Source organism: Lagenorhynchus albirostris, chromosome 8 (assembly GCF_949774975.1).
Source record: "Lagenorhynchus albirostris chromosome 8, mLagAlb1.1, whole genome shotgun sequence".
Lineage (NCBI taxonomy): Eukaryota > Metazoa > Chordata > Mammalia > Artiodactyla > Delphinidae > Lagenorhynchus > Lagenorhynchus albirostris.
The window spans coordinates 5595446-5614305 of NC_083102.1; the positions used below are offsets into that span (position 1 = coordinate 5595446).

At 51.2% G+C, this 18860-nt stretch overlaps 1 protein-coding gene across 10 annotated transcripts in view; it reads left to right on the forward strand.

Annotated features, from left to right (window-relative positions):
• The window catches only part of PRKAG2 (protein kinase AMP-activated non-catalytic subunit gamma 2), a 277375-nt gene that overhangs the window by 235888 nt on the left and 22627 nt on the right, over positions 1-18860 (forward strand). For 8 of the 10 annotated variants that reach the window (XM_060156316.1, XM_060156312.1, XM_060156315.1 and 5 more), the window contains one exon: positions 2559-2665. In XM_060156316.1, the coding sequence (XP_060012299.1) occupies positions 2559-2665 (107 nt within the window). The remainder of the gene's footprint in view (positions 1-2558; positions 2666-18860) is intronic. The other 2 variants (XM_060156313.1, XM_060156320.1) reach the window with 1 other exon arrangement.

Consider the following 18860-nt stretch of genomic DNA (forward strand, 5'->3'; position numbering starts at 1 on the left):
CCTCTCCCGCACTGGTCTGTAGTACCTGCAAGGCAGCGGCATGTGTGTTGGGTCCCCAGGGACCCCCAGCCTCCAGCTCCGTGGAAGCTGTTGGGAGCAGATGGCCGTGGGCGCCTCGCCTGCATCCAGGTTCTCCTGTTTGAACAGCTCCGACCGAGGGTGTTCTCTGGCAGCTGGGCTTGTGGGCGCGGGGCAGGAATGTCAGAGGTCATGCCCCAGGGTAACCCCTCACCAAAGAGGGCGGGGCGCTCCCGACTAGGCGGCAGTTCTGAGGTCCGTGCGCGGCCTCTCCGGGGTCCCCAGCAGCTGCCACTCTGCACAGAGCTGTGGCCTGCTTCCCGGAGCTCCCTTTTTTGACTCTTTCCTTCCGTCTCACTTCCCCTGGTCTCGGGGTCAGCTTTGGGAGAACCCACACTGAGACCGTATGCAGTAAGTCGGTATCTATCGACGAAATTAATAAGCATAGTAAATGAGTAAGATCCTGACCATTCAAAGAAATTATCATCCAGGAAGAAAAAGGTTATCAGAGCTGTGCAGATCCCATGAATGAGACATAAAGCGACGACTGATGAGAAGTACAGATAGAACATGCGTATTCAGGGGAAGAAGTCGCTGCAGACTTCCCTCCTTACCCTCCTGACTCAGGGTCGGCTCCTGCCTGGTGACCTTGAGCCATCCAGCACCTCACCTGTTGCGTGGCTCACATCCCGGTGCCCTCGTTCTGCCATCCGGTGAGCTGGGAGGACAGAGGTGTGTCTGCTGTGTCCCCTCATGCCTCGACACTGGGACAGTGCCCCGCAGACAGTAGCTTCACAGGTGTCTGTTGGGCCCGTGCGTTCATGGGGAGACTAAGCGGCAGAGTTTCCATGAGGAGAGGGTTGGAGTCGTGGGCACGGATTCAAATCCCACTCCAGTCACTGCCTAACTTGCTGATTTCAGGCCGGTTGCTCAGTCAGCTCATATGTAAAGAAATCGAGGCACACCCTTCAAGGTCGTGACATCAATTAAATGAGGTCATTTCCTGTAGTACCTGGAGTTACAGCACAGAAATGAGCGCTCAGATGTTCACTGCTTTTATGGAGAAGATGGCATTTGAGGTTGGGTTGAAATTGGACGAGAAAAAAGTGGAGAAGGGAGTTTGAATTACAGCAGAAGGAACAAATGCCAGAAAGTGAGATTAAGGACGGTAGGGAGCTTATTAGCAGGGAGCTGTGTGCCTGGACCCGAGAACAGGAAGTAGGGAAATGAGGCCACGGAGAAGCCAGACCACGGAGGTTCGTGAATGCCAGCCTGAGTTGTCTGACTTTATTCCACGAGCAGAAGGGGAGATATCTGAGAAGGGAACTGCCCATGAAGTGATGGGATTATGAACTATGAGTTACAGTACCCTGAAGAGAGGTCAGAAATGAAAATAGAGGTTTGGGAGCGGTTCACATAGTTTATCATGAAATTGGCAAACCAGTCAGCATATACCGCCTGTTTACCACAGTAGGAAATAGAATAACAGGGGTCCTTTCCACAGTCAAGGAACTTGGTTAGCGTCACGCCGTTTAACACTCATCTTGCTAATTAGTATGTACAATATAGTAATTTCTTTCTTCTGGGATATTTCCCGGGTAATCTGAATCTTCCCCAAATGAACAGATGGGTGTGGGCTCAGCGGCATTGTCAGAGAGGTCTCTTGGAGATGTATCCCTTGAGTGAACCAGGAGATAGGAGGGAGGTCCTCCCGGGCAGTGGGCAGTGGGCCGTTGTCCGGCTACGGGCACAGCTTTGGAGTCACAGTACCTTGTCATTCGTTTTGCCAACTGTCAATTAACTTCTACAGAAATTTAAATAATAAAGACTACTTTATGTGCATTTGTTCACATCGTGGCTGTTTTCAGGGCTCCTTGTCTCCTTGTGTAGATCCTTATTTCCATTTCATGTTTATATAAATGATGCCTTCAGATTTTTTAAATTTCCAGTTATTCCTTGCTAGTATATAGAAATAGAGTGGCATGTTTTTTTGTTGTTGTTTTTTACTAACTGCATTCTCTGACCTTGCTAAACTCTTTTTTTTGATCTGGGAACTTTTTTGTAGATTCTTTGGTGTTTTCTGTGTAGAAAATCATAGAGTCTGCCAATAAAGACAGTTTTGCTTTTTCCTTTTATATCCGTAGCCTTCATTTTTTTTTCTTGCCTTCTGTACTAGTGAGGACAGCAGTGCTGATCACCATGAGCTTCTCGCTCTTACAGGGAAAACACTTCTTATTTTCCATTGTCTATTAGCAGTAGATTTTTCATGCATACTCTTTTTTTGTAATTTTTTTATGCGGTACGCGGGCCTCTCACTGTTATGGCCCCTCCTGCCGCGGAGCACAGGCTCCGGACGCGCAGGCTCAGCGGCCTCCGCGGCATGTGGGATCCTCCCGGACCGGGGCACGAACCCACGTCCCCTGCATCGGCAGGCGGACTCTCAACCACTGCGCCACCAGGGAAGCCCTGCATACTCTTAATCTGATAGAGGAAGTTCTTTACTGTTACTGATGTTTGCCTTTTTTTTCTTTCCTTTTCAGCAGAAGACTCAGAAAGTGGTGTTTACATGCGATTCATGAGGTCACACAAGTGTTACGACATCGTTCCAACCAGCTCCAAGCTTGTGGTCTTTGATACCACGTTACAAGTGAGTGTGCCCAGTTTCCCTGAATCTGGGGTATATTATTTGGTGCCTGCTTTGTCGGGTAAGTTAAATCCAGCAGGACCCGCAGACAGTATCCAGTCCTTTCTGCACGTCAGGTCCTGTGCTGAGGTTTTGTCTGAGTTGTCAGTCGTCATGGCAGCCTTCTGGGGAATGTGCTGTTTTATGGATAAGGAAGCTCATTATCTAGAGTTTGCTCACATTCTAGCATTTAAGAACTCAGCCCACAGAGCTGGTGAGTGACGGGGCCTGGATTGGCGCTTGGGTCTGTGTGATGCGTGCCGGCCCCAAGCCCTTAACCGCTAGCTGCACCTCCTCCCTCGGCTCGTCCTGAAGGCCTGGGCTATTTAGTAGAACAGTGAAGTTGAAATAATACTGGTTCAAAAGAAAGCATCGCTCAGGTGGGTAATCTCCTAAGAGAAGACTCTGCTGATCTCTTTCAGCAGAAAATTTGAACCTGATTATTTTGGTATTAAAATTATGCTTATTGTAACTCGTTTTATACCAATATGACTTACAGTCGGATGTGAAAAGTCCCAAATACTACATTCAGTGCGATGACCAGATTACATCCGGTGTAATAAATACGTGTGCACACACAGGTATACGTGTGTGCATTTGGTGTATAGATTTACACATCAATCTTTACCAAGCAGGATTGTTTTCACCTGGGCCCCCCAAAAGTAGAGGCTGAGCCAGGAATTCATGGGCAGTGGGCGCTTTAACTGGGCGTCCTGCCAGGGGAGCCCCTGGGGGACTGGGGGAGAAGGGGAAGGGGCAAAGGCCAGGGAGGGCAGCCTCCGCTGATCCCTCAGGGGGACCCCAGCAGGTAAGGTGCCTGTGCGAGTTCACCCTGGCCTCTTTCAGCCTCGTCCAGGGCTGCCCTGGGGGATGTGTGCCCTGGCCCGGCCAGCTCGTCCCAGCGCTCGGGGCCCTCTCCCCAGGCCTCCCCCGCCTGCTCTGCTGGCGCCCCCGGCGGCCCGCCCTGTGGCTCTTCCTTGAGGACGCCTGGGCTCTAGGAGCTCCTTTGCCTGCATTCGGTCTCAGCTGCACAGGATTCTCAAGAATGTAGACATGGCTTAGTTCTTAATTTTATTTTCCAATTTTTTTTTTTTTTTATAAATTGGCCTAAAATCCTATGACTTTGCTAAATTCACTTCGGACCAGGTAACCTTCAAGGTCCCTTCTACAACTCTGATTCTTTGACACAAAGAGGACAGAGAGGCATCCAGGTGCAGTGTTACAGGAAATACTCTCTACCACGGTAACTACAGACTTCAATAGTAAAGTAACGAGAAATTCTGAATTCCCCAAATAAAGAAGTAGACCAGCCCGTCTCACCCTTGCTCCACCCTCCAAAGTCCTGACCGTCGCTTTCCACCAACAGAAAAGCACATGACAGCGCGTACGCCCTGCACCTGCTTTCACTCCTGTTCAGCTTTTCCCGTGTTGTAAAATTAACTCTTTTCTGAATTTAGAATTTAGCCAGAGTGAGTAAGACATGAAAAATGTGATGCTTTATGGATCATCGGAGGTCACTAATCCAGTGACTCTCACTTCCCTAATTAGTAGAAGCTGCATGTGCCTGTCTCCTGGAAGTCACGAATCCTTGAGGCTCTAAGCTTTAAAGGAGCTAAAATTGGTTACCATGGAAATGGGGGGGTTGGCACTGGTTACAGCAAAGTTAAAGATGTGTTTGAAAGGGCTGACTCGACTGTTGTCTAGACACAGACAGCAGTGGTGGTCGTGGACGTGTCTCGAGAACGAGGGAAGCGAGCAGGGGAGACACAGCCCGTCCCCGAGACCAGGTGACCGTCCTCTGGGTGGGGTTGTGGCCTAGACGGCTCCCTGTGTGCGCGTGTGATGGGACAGCATGGAGCCACCGAGGAGGGCGGAAAAGACGTTTGTGGAGAATGTGTTTTTTTTTTTTTTTAAGATTTAATTTTTTATTTATTTTTGGCTGTGTTGGGTCTTCGTTGCTGTGCGCGGGCTTTCTCTAGTTGCCGCGAGTGGGGGCTACTCTTCGTTGTGGTGCGCGGGCTTCTCATTGCGGTGGCTTCTCTTGCTGCAGAGCACGGGCTCTAGGCGCGTGGACTTCAGTAGTTGCGACACGTGGGCTCAGTAGTTGTGGCTCGCGGGCTCTAGAGCGTGGGCTCAGTAGTTGTGGCGCACAGGCTTAGTTGCTCTGCGGCATGTGAGGTCTTCCTGGACCAGGGCTCGAACCCATGTCCCCTGCATTGGCAGGTGGATTCTTATCCACTGCGCCACCGGGGACATCCCCTAATGTATTTATTTTTAAGTTAAAAAAAAGCAGGTTGCAGAGCAACACTTACATTCTGACCAAGTTACCCTGAGGGCCCAGAGTATCAGAGACACAGCTGGTCTGGGAACCAGAGTCAGCTGTTCACAGGTGGACTGAAAACGGGGTCGCAGACAGTGGAGAAGAGAGGGAGAGAAGGGCCGCTCGCCCCAGGCGGCCGCGCCCTCAGCCTCTAGCTCGGCCTCTGTGAGGCCCGTGGGCCTCCCGCAGGCGGGGCTGTGACGCGCCCCAGGGTCCTGTCGCTCAGTCTCGCGTCAGTGTGAGAGACGGCGCCTTGGTCCTGGTGCCCCGGAGCCCAGTGCACGTCCTAGAGTCGTGTCCCTCCCCCTTGGCCCGCCTGGTTCTCCCTCGGCGTCGGCGGTCGTCCGGAGCCCCGACTGCGGTGTGACTGAGGGAGGGGGTGATGCCCGACTCCCACCGGCTCCCTCACCCAGTGTCGCGGGGTGCCCAGTGCTCAGGCTGGATGGGGCGGACGCCGCCCGCTCGGCTTGCACGGTCACTCGGCATCTCAGCCGAGTTGTTCCTTCCCGACCAGGGCCCCGTAGTAAGCCAGGAACTGTTTCTCAAGAGGAAAAGAATTACCTGCAGACGAAGGCATGGCTTTTTGCTCTTTGTTTGTTTGTTCCAAAAACCCAGTGAATCTCCTGCTGGTGCCTGATGGGGGCCTCATTCGGCGTCCCCAGCTCGGCCTTGCGGGGGGCCCCAGGCCCGGGTGGACGAGGGGCCTGCCCTGCCGCAGAGCTGTGTCTTGCTCTGGGCCCCTGTGAAGACTCACTCTGACCGTGTCAGAGCAGCACTCAGACACAGTGTGTGCCGCTTGCGGAGACCTGCCAAGGGTGGCAGGGGTGCGGGCAGCAGCCTGAGTGGCATGGGGGTCTCTCCGACGCTCCAGGCCATGGCCTCCCTCACTGGCTGGCTGGCCGATGTCACACCGAGGCGTCTGAAGCATTGCCACTTCCTGCCCATCAGACCCGTCAGCACTGTGTCATCGATGTCACGGGACCGTGTGATGTGAGGCCTGTGGGGTGGTCAGCATCTCTGCAGACTGCGTGCAGTCACAGAGCCAGAGGTGAGGGTGTGCGAGTGTGCCATGCAATGTCAAGGCAGACTGCTTCTCGGGGTCCTTGTACGTTGGTAGAGGGAAAAAGCGTGCGCGGCTGACGGCTGCAGGGCCCTGCGATGCTGCGTCTGGAGTTACAGGAATCCAGTCACTCTGGGAGATGCGGTCCCAGCCAGACGGGCAGCTTCCCTGGGGTGTGACGGCCAGCCTCTCCATCTGCGCACTTCCCCAGGGATGCTCTGCTGTGCTTGGCTTGCCAGTCTGGTAGCTTCAGGGGCGTCCTCCCTGGGCCTCCTCGGCACGATATCCCTCGCCGCGTGGGTCCGAGAGCCAGTGTAGGGATCCCAATGACATGCTCAGGACTGAGCGGGTAACCACGGTGTGGCCTGCAGCCCCGTGAGCTCCTTGTGCTTGACCTTGGCTGCGACTCCGTCTGTCACCTGACTGACCGTAAGCCTCGCCTTTGACCAGTGACCATGGTGGCATTTGGGGTTCTAGGAATCAGCGTCCACTCAGAGCCAGCATCCGGTCACCCTGGAAAGTCTGCGTCTCCTTTTCCCCAGTGCTCAGTCATCCTAGGAAGTGGGACAGGAGGAACGGCACGTCCTGGGCGGGGCACTGTCCTCGGGGGACCCCGCGCCCCTCAGAACGGGGCTCTGGGTCTGAGAGCGGCTCAGGTCTGGAAACGGTGAGAGGACAAGACTCCGTGTTGGTGACTCAGGTTGGGGTTTTGGCCCCTGGACTGAGAATTTCTCTTGTTACGTAGATCAGGCAACACTTTAGAGGACCATGCATCTGTCTCACTTCTAGGGATGCTGTAACTGGGTAGCCACGACCAAACCGTCTGCGAATCAGAACATTCTCACCCCTGGCCACGAGCCTGCCCTGCTCCCTCAGGACCTGCCACCACACTGGCATCAGTGAGGCCGTCATGGTGCTGCCCCCTGCAGAGCGCAGCCAGCACGCAGCTTCTCAGGGGGTAGGGGTCCCCGCACGCAGACATTTCTCAGAAACCTGGGGAGGCTGTGACCTCGGGGCCCTTTGGGGGAAGGTAGCTGAGGGCTGGCTGTGCAGGCCGCATGTGCTGCAATCTCCCTGAGCCTGTGGGTTCACTCTTCCTCGTTAGGCCTCCGAAGTTCTGGCATCTCGGCCTTCTCAAACATGCACTCAGCAATGCCCTGCATTTCAAGGCAGTCAACTCAGAAAGCTTCAGAGCCGTTCCCAGTGGCATGCACTAAACATTAAATCCACATTTCTGGTAAATCCACCTGTGTCAATAAACCCTACCATATCCAGTGTTCAGTTCCCTCTCCTTGGTCTAATATTATTAGAAGCTATTCCCACACTTACTTCCCAGGTTTCTGCAGATATGAAATAGCGGAGCTTTATCGTTGTTTCCATGTGTGAGGCCCCCTCTCGGGGTCAGGCTGGAGTCTGTCCCCAGTCACAGGTCTCGGGGCCGCAGAGGCAGCTGTGGTTGTCTGGGGAATGGAGAACGAGCGACCCCGTGCAAGGCGTCTGCCCAGGAACACTTGCTGCTGGGCTTCCAGGCAAAGAAAGGCCATTCTGACACCACGCAGCCGGCCGTTTCCACTGCCAAGGGAGGCTCGGAGTCGCTCTGGCATTCAGGAATCTCTGCTTCGTCCGAGTCCAGCCCTGTGGCTGTGCTGGGTTCCAGGGCTCCTCCTGCACTCCTTCCAAACCAGTGCCCTGGCTTTCACGTCAGAGACCAGGGAGACTGAGTTCGGGGTGGTGACTCTCCGAGTCCCGCAGAATTACATTTTGTGTTGGATTTGGGAAAGGTCAGCCTGGTAGCTACAAGAGAAGGGCTTTTTAGGGCTGCCATAGAGGCTGCCAGGTTCTCGGTGACCGAGAGTCCCCAGTCGGAGCTTGTCCTTTCCCCGGTGTGTGAGCCCCATCCTCTGGCAGGACTCTGCCCACACCAGATCCCATGTTCCTTTCGCTGCAGTGATAGCTAGTGCAGCAGCCCCTGGCCCCTGCTCTCCTCTGGCGGCTGCAGAGTTGGGCAGGGACACCACGGTCACAGGTGATGCTTGTTCCCTCTCAATGCCGCTGCCTGCCCGGGGTCGCTGGGGATCTGAGTCCCCGCTGACCCAGAGCTCAGCACTGTGTTCAGGCCCAAAGACATGCGCCCGGTCCGAAACCCTCTGTCCCCAGAACCCTGCCTGGTGCGTGCGCTTCTGTATCAGTCAGGGTCCAGTCAGGACGCAGAAGCCATAGCAGCCGTTGAACAGAAAACTAACATAAACCAGTGGTAATTGGACGTAAGTCAACTGGGTCACTGACAGGGTAAGTACTGACCTCTGAGGCAGCGTTCTCAGACCTGCAGCTGTAGCATCACTAGGAAATTCCGGGACACACAGACAGACCATCAGGCCACCTCAGACCCACTAAACCGAAAGTCATGGTGAGGCCCAGTGGTCGTGTCTTACCGAGTCCTTCCAGCAGTTCTGGTTCTAGCGCTCTGCGGCTCGAAAACCGCTGCTCTGGGGCATCGTGGAGGTAAGGAAGAGCCTGTGGCGCCTTCCGAGGGGCCGCCTCTGGCTGGGGCTGTGCCTTGGCGGCAGGCGGTGGGGGGAGAGCGTGGGGAGGCCGCTCAGGCGGGACTCAGCCGCTGCTGCTGCAGGAGGGAAGCAGGTGGAGCGGCCGGCAGGCGGGAAGCCCCCAGGTAGGGACGTGCGCCGGGCCGGGCCCTCTCCCCACACTCCTGTGTCCTAACCTCCAGGCGCTGCGGAACATGACCTTACCTGGACGTAGGGCCACTAAGAGGTAATTAGTCACGAAGGCGTCGGTCCCATAGTCCACCGTGATTGGCGTCATTATACAAAGGGGAGATGTGGACACAGAATCCTGCATACGGGGAGAGTACCGGTGACAATGAAGGCAGAAATCAGTGTGACGCGTGTGCAAGCCCAGGGGTGTCAGGGCATGCCTGCACACCGCCAGCGGCCAGGTGAGAAGCCCAGAACAGATCTTTCTGCACAGAAAAGGAACCAAGCCTGCTGACACCCTGATCTCAGACTTCCAGCCTCCACGACTGTGAGACGATCAGTCTCTGTTGTTTGTGCCCCTAGTTCATGGTGCTCTGTTGTGTCCGCCCTCGCGCACCGATACAGGTGGTCATTGGGTGAAGCAGCCCGTCTTCAGCCCAGCCCTCCAGTCCTCGCTGGCCTCCCTCCTGTCAGGCTGCAGTAGAGCCCATGGCAGACTTGAGATGTGGTCCACAGGGCCCCAGTGTCACGAAGCAGAGTCAGAAGGGAGGGTTTGGGGCTGAGAGACAGTAATTTAGTAAATGGCGGAGTAGAGAACACATACCATCCCTTCCGAAGAAGTCTGGCAGCGCAGATAGTACTGATAGGTATGGTTTAGTGCCTTCAGGTTCTAAATGGTAACTTCTCAGGAGGTATGGAAGGCTCCAGAGTAAATAGAATTGCACAGTGGAATCATCACTTCCAGGACTGGGCGGCGACGGGAGCACTGGGAATCGTGGGTCTTCCCTCACGATGGCAGTGTGAGGGAATGTGCGTTTCTAGCAACATTCTACTAACAACGTTTTCAATAAACTTTTTTAGATTGATAGAAGAGTTGTGACGATAGTACAGATCGTTCCCATATACCCCACACCCAGTTCGCTCCATTCTTGCCATCTTACGTTAGTATGGTCACATTTGTCACAGTTAACGGACCAGTATTGATACGTAGTTATTGCCTGAAGTTCATAGTTTGTTTAGATTTCCCTGTGTCTTTCCTGATGTCATTTTTCTGCTCGAGGATCCCATCCAGGTTACTGTTAACATTTAGTCGTCACGTCCCCTTAGGCTCCCCTTTGCTGTGACAGTTTCTCAGACTTCCTGGCTTTTGGGAACCTTGACGGTTTTGAGGAGCTGGCCAGGTGTGCTGTAGGCTGCCCCCAAATGGAATTTGTTGGCTGTTTTTTCCTCATGACCAGACTTGGATTATGGGCTTTGGAAGGAAGACCACAGAGGTAAAGTGCTCCTCACGTCATATCAGACCTGCTTACTGCTTACCGCTGTCGATCTTAACCGCAGTCACCTGGCTGCGGTATGTCTATCAGGCTTCTTTACTGTAAAGTTTCTCTTTTCCATACTGTCCTCTTTAGGAGAAGGTCACTCTGCACCGCCCACACGTAAGGAGTGGGGAGTTGAGGGCTACGCAAGATAGTTGGAATTCTTCTGCAAAGGACATGTGTTCCTTCCTTTAACTTATTCAGTCATTTGTGTCGGCATACGTTTATGGAGATATACATATATATATATATATATATATTCCATTGGGTTATAATCCACTATTACTTTGTTTTATTGTTCAAATCATTCCAATTGATACGATTTTAATAGTGCCAATGAAAGAGAATACAGGCAAGTGTCCAAATAAGTGGCTGTTTGCCAAACACGGGTGTTTAGAAGAACATGTAGAAAATATAGAAAGACGAGCATATAAGTAAGTTGAAGAAGGGCATGACTAGGAGGGGGCTGCCCAGGGTCCTCTTAATTGGGGTTAGACTCGAGATCCACAAGCGGGAAGCAGGTGCTCACCTGCTTTAGAAGCAAGAAAGATAAGGGTTCGCTCTGTTGCTCAAGATTCATGCTGCAGGTGCTGATAAAGAGGAAGGGAAACTCTTCAGCCCGTTTTGTGCTTTTTCATTATCAAGGAAAATGATCTTCAAAACGGAAAAAGTACAGTGAATGGTGATTAGAAGATCTTACAGCCCAGGATAGGTGTGGACGGTAGGAGGTGCCTGTTTGCTTTCTGATCCCTAGTTTAGTCAGGATGCAGACTGCCAGGATGCAGGCTCTCAGTGGGAGTGGAAGAATGGTGGAGAACAGGTCTGAGGCCTGACGCCTGAGGTTCCAGGTGAGAGGAAAAAGAGTCCTCAGAAAACGGTGGGAAATGTGGTGTCATTCCCAGGTAAGGGGTTTGAATGAATTATTCATAAAGTAATAAAAGTAGTAATCTCTGGAAACCTATCACGAACCGACCCCAGAAAGTCGGGGAGATGAACCCGATTTCCTTTTGGGACTGTTCGTAGATGTGGTAATACCGTGAAAGGCGAATCTGGGTTTCATCTTGACGGTTGACAGAGCCTCGTGCCCTGTCCTGATGGAGAAGATGCAGAAGTGTATCTTGGCAGCTCAGTGAACTGCTGGCTTACGGACCTTAGGGGAACGTCAGTGAAATCGCAGTCTGCCTGGAGCGAGGTTTCTAGCTGTACTGGATGCCTCTCGCGGGCCGGGCCACCTGCTACTGCAGCCAGCCCTGCAGGCGTGGTGGGCGGCACCCCCCGCTTCCGTAACCAGCGGGGATGAGCAGGTGGGGAAACGCCCCTGCCTCGCACGCTCGGGGAGGACGATCCCAGTGCCGTGGAGCCCCTGCCAGGCCCCTGTCCTGCGGCCAGCTCCACCACCCTTCACACACTGACACTGGCTCCCCTGCTAGCCTGTGTCACTCCTGCCCCCGGGACCACGTTCTCAAATAAACCACGTGCGAGCCAGGCTCTGCTTTCTGGGTGAGACACTGCTGGGGCGCCTTAAGATTCTTTCACTCTAAGCTCGGCAGCCTCTGGAACAACGACTTGAATACCGACTTTGTTGACCGCATCCTCTAATCGACAGATGACTTGAAACCAGGAGAGAGAGCGAATAATAACCCATATCCAGAAAGATTCCTCCGTAAGCTGAATTATTCCTAGGCCTAATGAAAGTACCTGCCACCCAGAGCAGTGGGAATTAGAGCGCGTCGCAGAAGAGCATAAGGCTGGGGGTTCAGAACTGTGGCGGCGTGAGGGCGACCTGACGCGGCCCCGCCCCCATCAGGCTCACGCGGGGCGGGACCTGCTGATGCCGACAGCCAGCAGACTGCTAACCCAGAAGCACGGGCCGTGGTTTTAAGCGTCACGCAGTTTAAAAGTGGTACGAGAAGAGCTTACCTGAAAACAGCAGTCCCTGTTCCTTACGCCCTTGTCGTCATACTCCCCAGAACCGACAGTTCAGCTGTTAAATCTGGCGTTCACTGCCACATTACCTTGATTCATCAGTTTTAGACACGTTTTCCTCCCTAATTCGGTAGCTGGGTTCTTTGTTCCTTGTGTGGCTTCCTTCCTCCCCTCACACCCGGTGTCACCATCTCAGTACCGGGGTGCTTTCATTCATTTGACTGTGTCACTGGGCCCAGTGGTTTACGTGGTTACATTTCCTATTTGTACAGTTCAGTGTTGTTCCTGGAGCTTAAAATTCTTCCGTTTTTTATTTTCTTTGAACACCTAAGGCTTTTCCCACCGGCTGACTTCTCAGTAGGATTTCCTGTGCAGCCGGACTTGGCCCACACATTTCCAGCCCTACTTGGAGCCACGCCTGCGGCTCTGCGTCTTCTTGCCCGTCACCGTCACCTGAGACTTTCACGGGTTCATGGTGGGAATTGCCTCCACCCTCTCCTGATTTTTGAACACATGCTTTTCTGCTTTCCTGCTTTATTCTCTCTGTTTTGGCGGAGCACTTTCTCCAGGAGCTTCCGGCCCTAGTGCACTCGGGCTGCATAACAAAACCCCGCAGGCTGGCAGGCTTCACAGGAATTTCTCCCCCAGCCCTGGAGGCTGAGAGTCCAAGACCAAGTGCCGGTGGCGTCAGTTCCTGGCGAGGCCTCTCTTCCTGGCTTGCAGACAAGCTGCCTGGAGCGCACGAGAGCTCTGGTCTTTCTCATATGGACACTAATCCCAACCCTGTGGCCTCGTCGAACGCTCTCCAGCTCCATCAGGGGGTGCAAACGTCAGGGGGGTCAGGGGGTGCAAACGCTGTCCGTACACGTCCCAGGAAAAGATGCATGAGAGTTAGCTACTGAGGTCAGTTGAGAATTTCGAAGGCGTCCCATTGCTTTTAGCTGCCAGTGTCGCTGAAGAGACAGCTGTCGTGGTTTTTCTCTTCTTTAATCTCCATCTTTTTATGTGCGGTTTTCCCCCTCGGAAGCTTTTGGGGTTTTCTCTCTATCTCTGGTGCTTCCACGCCGGGCGCCTGGTTGTGGTCTTTTCCACTGTGAGCCAGGCACCCGATGGGCCTTTGGACCTGACACACGTGTCACTCGGTCCATGTTCACTGTGCTGTTCGTTCCGAGATTCTCTTCCTGCTGTTTCCTTTCTTCTGGAACTTCAGTCGGGAGATCTTGGGCCCCCTGAATTGATCCTTTAATATTCTTATCCTGTCTCCTTCTCTCATTACTTTTCTGTTCTACTTCTTAGAAGCTTCTTTGTTCTTAACCCATCCAGCGAGACGTATTCAAAACTAGAAGTTGTGCAGCTGCAACGTTCAAGGTTGTGTTGAGTGGCTCGTAATTAAGAGTGAGCACCGACAGCTGGGGGGTGATCACAGGGGAGCTTCTGCCTGGGGGGGTCTCACTGAAGAGTGTTGGGCCACCGTCTTTTTCATTGGAAGCCCCCAGATGTTCATCTCTGTGTAGTTCATTTCTGAAGCAGTTTCTCCAGGAAAATAATCCTTTGATGGTGATGGCGGGTGGCTTTGGTCATGACCTGATTTGAAACAATCTTCCTGTTTGTTTTCAGCCCTGCCCCCGCCCAAGCATCGGAGCCTCCAGTCGTGGGTCTTCCAGGTCGGGGGGATCAGTGGGCTCCTCTCCCCGCCCCTCCCCACGAGGTTCCTCCTCTTGGTCAGCGTGAACCGTGCTCCACCCGCTTCTCGTCCTGGCATCTCCTCGCTCATTCTCCTTCTAGTTTATACTCCCTGTAGTTTGAGAATAACTTTTCAAGAGGAAGAGATGCCAGAGATGTTTCTCTGCCACGTTTAAACCTAGGGAGCCACGAGGGAAACTCCAGGAAGGAGATACATGAGGTCCTGCGGGAGTAGAGGAGGGATCCGACTCGGCCGCGCGTGACGTGGGTAGGTTGTGTTGAGGACTTAGAAGTTACAGGCAAGCTGGGCTTTAACAGGTGGAGCAGAAGGTAAGTCCATTTGAAGTAGAAGGAACATTGTGACACAGCCAAAACAACGGAAGATAAGTTCACGGACTGAGGAGTCTGCTGGACCGTAGGGGTCAGGCTGGGGCTGCATCGCACAGGGTCTTGGAGACCAAACCTGAGAAGCTGGGCCCATCCTTGCTCAGGGGAGACGCCGTCAGGTGTTGTGAAATCCATTTGACGAGCTCTGATGTAAAAACTTAGTAAACTGCAGTGAACAGTTTTAAAGAGCTTTAGCTATGCATCAGCATTAATTTTAAAAGCCCCACAATTAATTTAATTATTGAGAATCAGGGTGAAACTGTGTATGGAAAGCAGGGAAGCATTAGAGGAATCAGATTCCCATTTTTGGGGAACACAGATGTGCTACTTGGCATTTAGATTGCCAGAATCTCTTAGCGCGACTAGGGCCGGCTTACCCTTTTCAAAAATCATTTTTATAGGGCTTCCCTGGTGGCGCAGTGGTTGAGAGTCCGCCTGCCGATGCAGGGGACACGGGTTCGGGCCCCGGTCCGGGAAGATCCCACATGCCGCGGAGCAGCTGGGCCCGTGAGCCATGGCCCCTGAGCCTACTCATCCAGAGCCTGTGCTCCGCAACGGGAGAGGCCACAACAGTGAGAGGCCCGCGTACCGCAAAAAAATCATTTTTATATTAGACTTTTATTTTCCTCTCTACTTAGCTGATTATCGCATTTGGTTGTTTGAAAATCCTATTAAGGGCTTCTCTGGTGGTGCAGTGGTTAGGAATCTGCCTGCCAATGCAGGGGACATGGGTTCGAGCCCTGGTCTGGGAAGGTCCCACGTGCCGTGGAGCAACTAAGCCCGTGCGCCACAACTACTGAGCCTGCTCTCTAGAGCCCATGAGCCACAACTACTGAAGCCTGTGCACCTAGAGCCCATGCTCCGCAACAAGAGAAGCCACCGCAGTGAAAAGCCCACGCACCGCAACGAAGAGTAGCCCCCACTCGCTGCAACTAGAGAAAGCCCGTGCTCAGCAACAAAGACCCGGTGCAGCCAAAAGTAAATAAATAAATTTATAAAAAAAAGAAAATCCTATTAAAATATAAAATTTTTAATTGGTAACAGTTTGAGCAAATTGCGTTATCAGTTGAAAGAAATTTTCAGAGGCACTCAAGGCCCCTAGAGTTTTTCCCTTAGCAGTAGACTGCGCCAGTCCTCTTTCAGCCTGTCGGTGGTTCGTTGGTGACACACTGTGCCTTCTGTAATTGAGGAGTTTACTGAGCAGAGTCTTAAATTGCCCCTCAAACACTCCGTGCACATGGTGCTAAGAAAGCCAAGTTTAGAAGGTTTCGTCCCTGCAGAGGCTGCAGTCAAACCGCAGCAGCAGGCAGGGCTGCTGATCTGGGGACGCTGAGACGTCCCCCGCTAAGGTGCTGTGAGCACGTCTTGTCCACTTTAGGGAGTTCTGTCGCGTCTCTGGAGGGTGGAATTGTGACTCCCTCCATGACGTGTGGACCTGTCAACAGTTTGTGTGGCTGAAATTAAAACTAACTCATTCTCTGCTTCTGGTCTGTCAGTAGAGAGTGGAAAATTAAAGCTCTTATTCTTTTTAGCTCTTCATAGCAAGTCTGGTTAGTCCACGCACTTGCGGGAGTTCCCTGGTGGCCTAGTGGTTAGGATTGAGCACTTCCACTGCCGAGCGCCCAGGTTCAGCCCCTGGTCAGGGAACTGAGATCCTGCGAGCCGTGCGGCGTGGCCAAAAAATGAAAAGAACAAAAACAAAAAAAACATGCCCCCTTAAAAACAAAAAAAAACAAAAAAAACAAAAAAAAACATGCCCTTGTGAGGAAAGCGCTATCTGTTAGCCCCATCTTGTAGCTAAGAATGTTGAGGCTCAGAGAGGGTTAAGGACCTGAGCTGACGAAAAGTCAGTCTGTCCAGTTGGTCCTGCAGCTTCGCCCACTGAAGCCACTAGGAGGCTTTTTTGCTTCACTCCAAGTATTTTCCTTCGCATCTGGTTGTTTTATTAATACCTTACTGTGCAGAAGTGAAGGCACTTTTCACCTTGAACTCTTCAGGTCCCCTTTGCCGCTGGACGGCTGTTTCCCTGGGTTTTTCCCTCACGTGACATCAGCAGTGTATCCTCAGGATGACCTGAGGTCAGCACACATCACCACCCCACCTTCTGCGTCCCTGGCCTGTCCGTCTTCGGTACCTGAGAGAGTCAGTGCTGTGCGGGCATTTCCTTGTGTTTTGTGTGCAGAGGCCTTGAAGCCCCTTTAGTAACTAACTTGGAGCATTTAGGGGCTGTTTAAGAGCTTGTAGGTAGCAGGTTAGAGAAGTTATTGTGGGGAAGCAGGATTTTCTCTGTTCCTGAAAGAACAGTCATTACATTGAGTGTTAAAGTTAGGCCCTGCTTCTGTTGTGTTGCCATCAGTCTGATTGCTGCTCCTTTGGAAGTTAATGTCTCTCTTCCCTCTGGCTGGTTTTCTCTTTGCTTTTGATTTTTAGCCTCTTACCTATGATGTGCTGGGTGTGGTTTTCTTTGTATTTTTCCTGCCTGGGTTCTATCTGATGCTTTTGATAGATTCAGATTTTCTATTGAAAGTCGCCTATTTGAACATGATTTGGAAAATGCCTTTGGAAAAATTCCAGAATTTTGTAGCTCAGTTCATATCTTTCTTTTCTCTCAAGAATTGTAGTTCCCTGAATCCTGCCTGTGTGCTGCCCGCCAGTGCTTTCTAACGGGGATTTGTATGTTTTGTCCAACTCGTGCGGTTGTTTTCAGCTACTTCATCATGGCCAAACCAGAACTTTCCGGAGTGGCTTTTCAACAGCTGTGGTCACTTAGGGTTACGTGAATGATCCTGATGAATGATTTTAATACTGGTTTTCTCTGCTAAATCTGTTATTTTGGAGGAAACAGTAAGCAGTTTGTGGTTTTAAAAGTGCCCCCACTCCCTGCCTACTCCAGCCAGTTAGAAAAACAAGCTAAGCAGATATTTAATGTGTTTCAGAATCCGTTCATCCATGACTTTCCCCCATATTCTTTTATAATATTTTCTAGGCCCACAGTCAAGGATTCCCAGAGCATCGTCAAGGTAGAAATAGACCATTCACACCGGCACACGGTCCCTGAATGCCATTTAGTTACACAAACAGTGTGAATATTTTTGTGATTCTTGATACAAGCTGTGGTTCAGAAACCATTTTACCAGTTTGTGGATGCCACTTAGTTACTGTCTGGCTCTCGTGCCCGTGGGTTGGCTCTGCTCACCTCCTCTTCCTAGTTTCCTGCCAGTTTGTTCAACAGATTGATGGAGTCCCTGCCGTACTCAGGACAGTGCTGGACTCGGCTAAGACAAGTGTGGAAAATGACTAATGAGACTCCCCCTCACCCACCAGCCGTCCCTCTGCCCTTGTGCAGGTGAACCAGGCACCTGCATAAGTCATTCTAAATAGAGGCAAAATGAGTCACAGTAAAGGCAGAAACAGGTGCCGAGTTATTACTTCTACTCTGACTTGAAGCTCTAGTTTCCTAAAATCCTCTCTTTTCATTATTAAGTTAACAAGGGGTTTCGGAGTATAGTGGGTGAGAAAATAACCCTTTTCTTTCTTAGTAAAAAAGATAAACTGTACCACAGAGTAAGAAAAATTTTTAAGAGATACACTTCCACTGCCTCAGCTCCATAATATAGAAGTTTAATTTTTTTGCTTGTTTCTCTTTGATCTTTTCTGTGTAAATACAGGTTTTATATAATTATAATGCATAATTTTATAGTCTGCATTTTCACTGCCGTAAGCCTTTTTTTTTTTTACTTCAACATAATCTTCACAGTTATACTGTTTGATGCTTTTTTCTCACTGGTATACCAACATTTAACAAGTTTTGTTGGAGGCAGATCTTTCTCCAGTTTTCAGTGTTAGAAATAATGCCACATAATTGAACATCTCTGATTCAGGAATCCCACTCCTAAAATTTTTGTATGAGTAAGTAATTCAACAGAGGAAAAGCTAGTACACAAACAGTATGAATATTCTTGTGATTCTTGATACAAGCTGTGGCTCAAAAACTATTCTAACAATTCATGGAGCCACCAGTGGTTTTACAACTGCACTTGTGTCGGGCGCTATAACGAAAACATACTGGCTTATTTAGCAGCTATAAATGGTACTTTAAATTTGCTTTAATTTTCATTTCTTTGATTATCAGTAAAATTGAACCATTTTCCATATGTTATTTGCTGTCTGTATTTAGAGGTCATTTTCAGCATTGAGCTTTTGGCTTTTAATAAATCATCACCCCTGCTGCCTGTCACGGTGTCCCGGAGGGTGTTTGTCCCGAGGGCTCAGGGAGACACCGTATGTGAACTACTCTGAACAGGGCCCAGCCCATAATAGGCACACAGGGAATGTCTGTCTCAAGAAGATATAAAAGTAGGAATATATTACATCTTTCATTCCTTCTCTTCCTCAACCTCAGGGAAATGAAGGGGGAATGCTTGTTGTTTTGTTATTGAACATATGAAAAACAAATTTTCATTTCAAGTACTTTGATAGAACTTCAGTATTTCTGAATGAACTAATAACCACATATAGGAAAGAGCAAACTCGGAAGTTTGGGGAATTCCCTGCAGGTCCAGTGGTTAGGAGTCGGCGCTTTCACTGCCGAGGGCCCGGGTTCAGTCCCCGGTTGGGGAAGTAAGAGCCCGCAAGCTGTGTGGCATGGCCCGAAAAAAACAGACCTTTGAAGTTTAATTCTTCTGTGTGGTTTTAATTACATAAAGTCTCTCTGATTGCATTGTTTCAGTTTGAAAAAATAATCTCCAATCCCTAT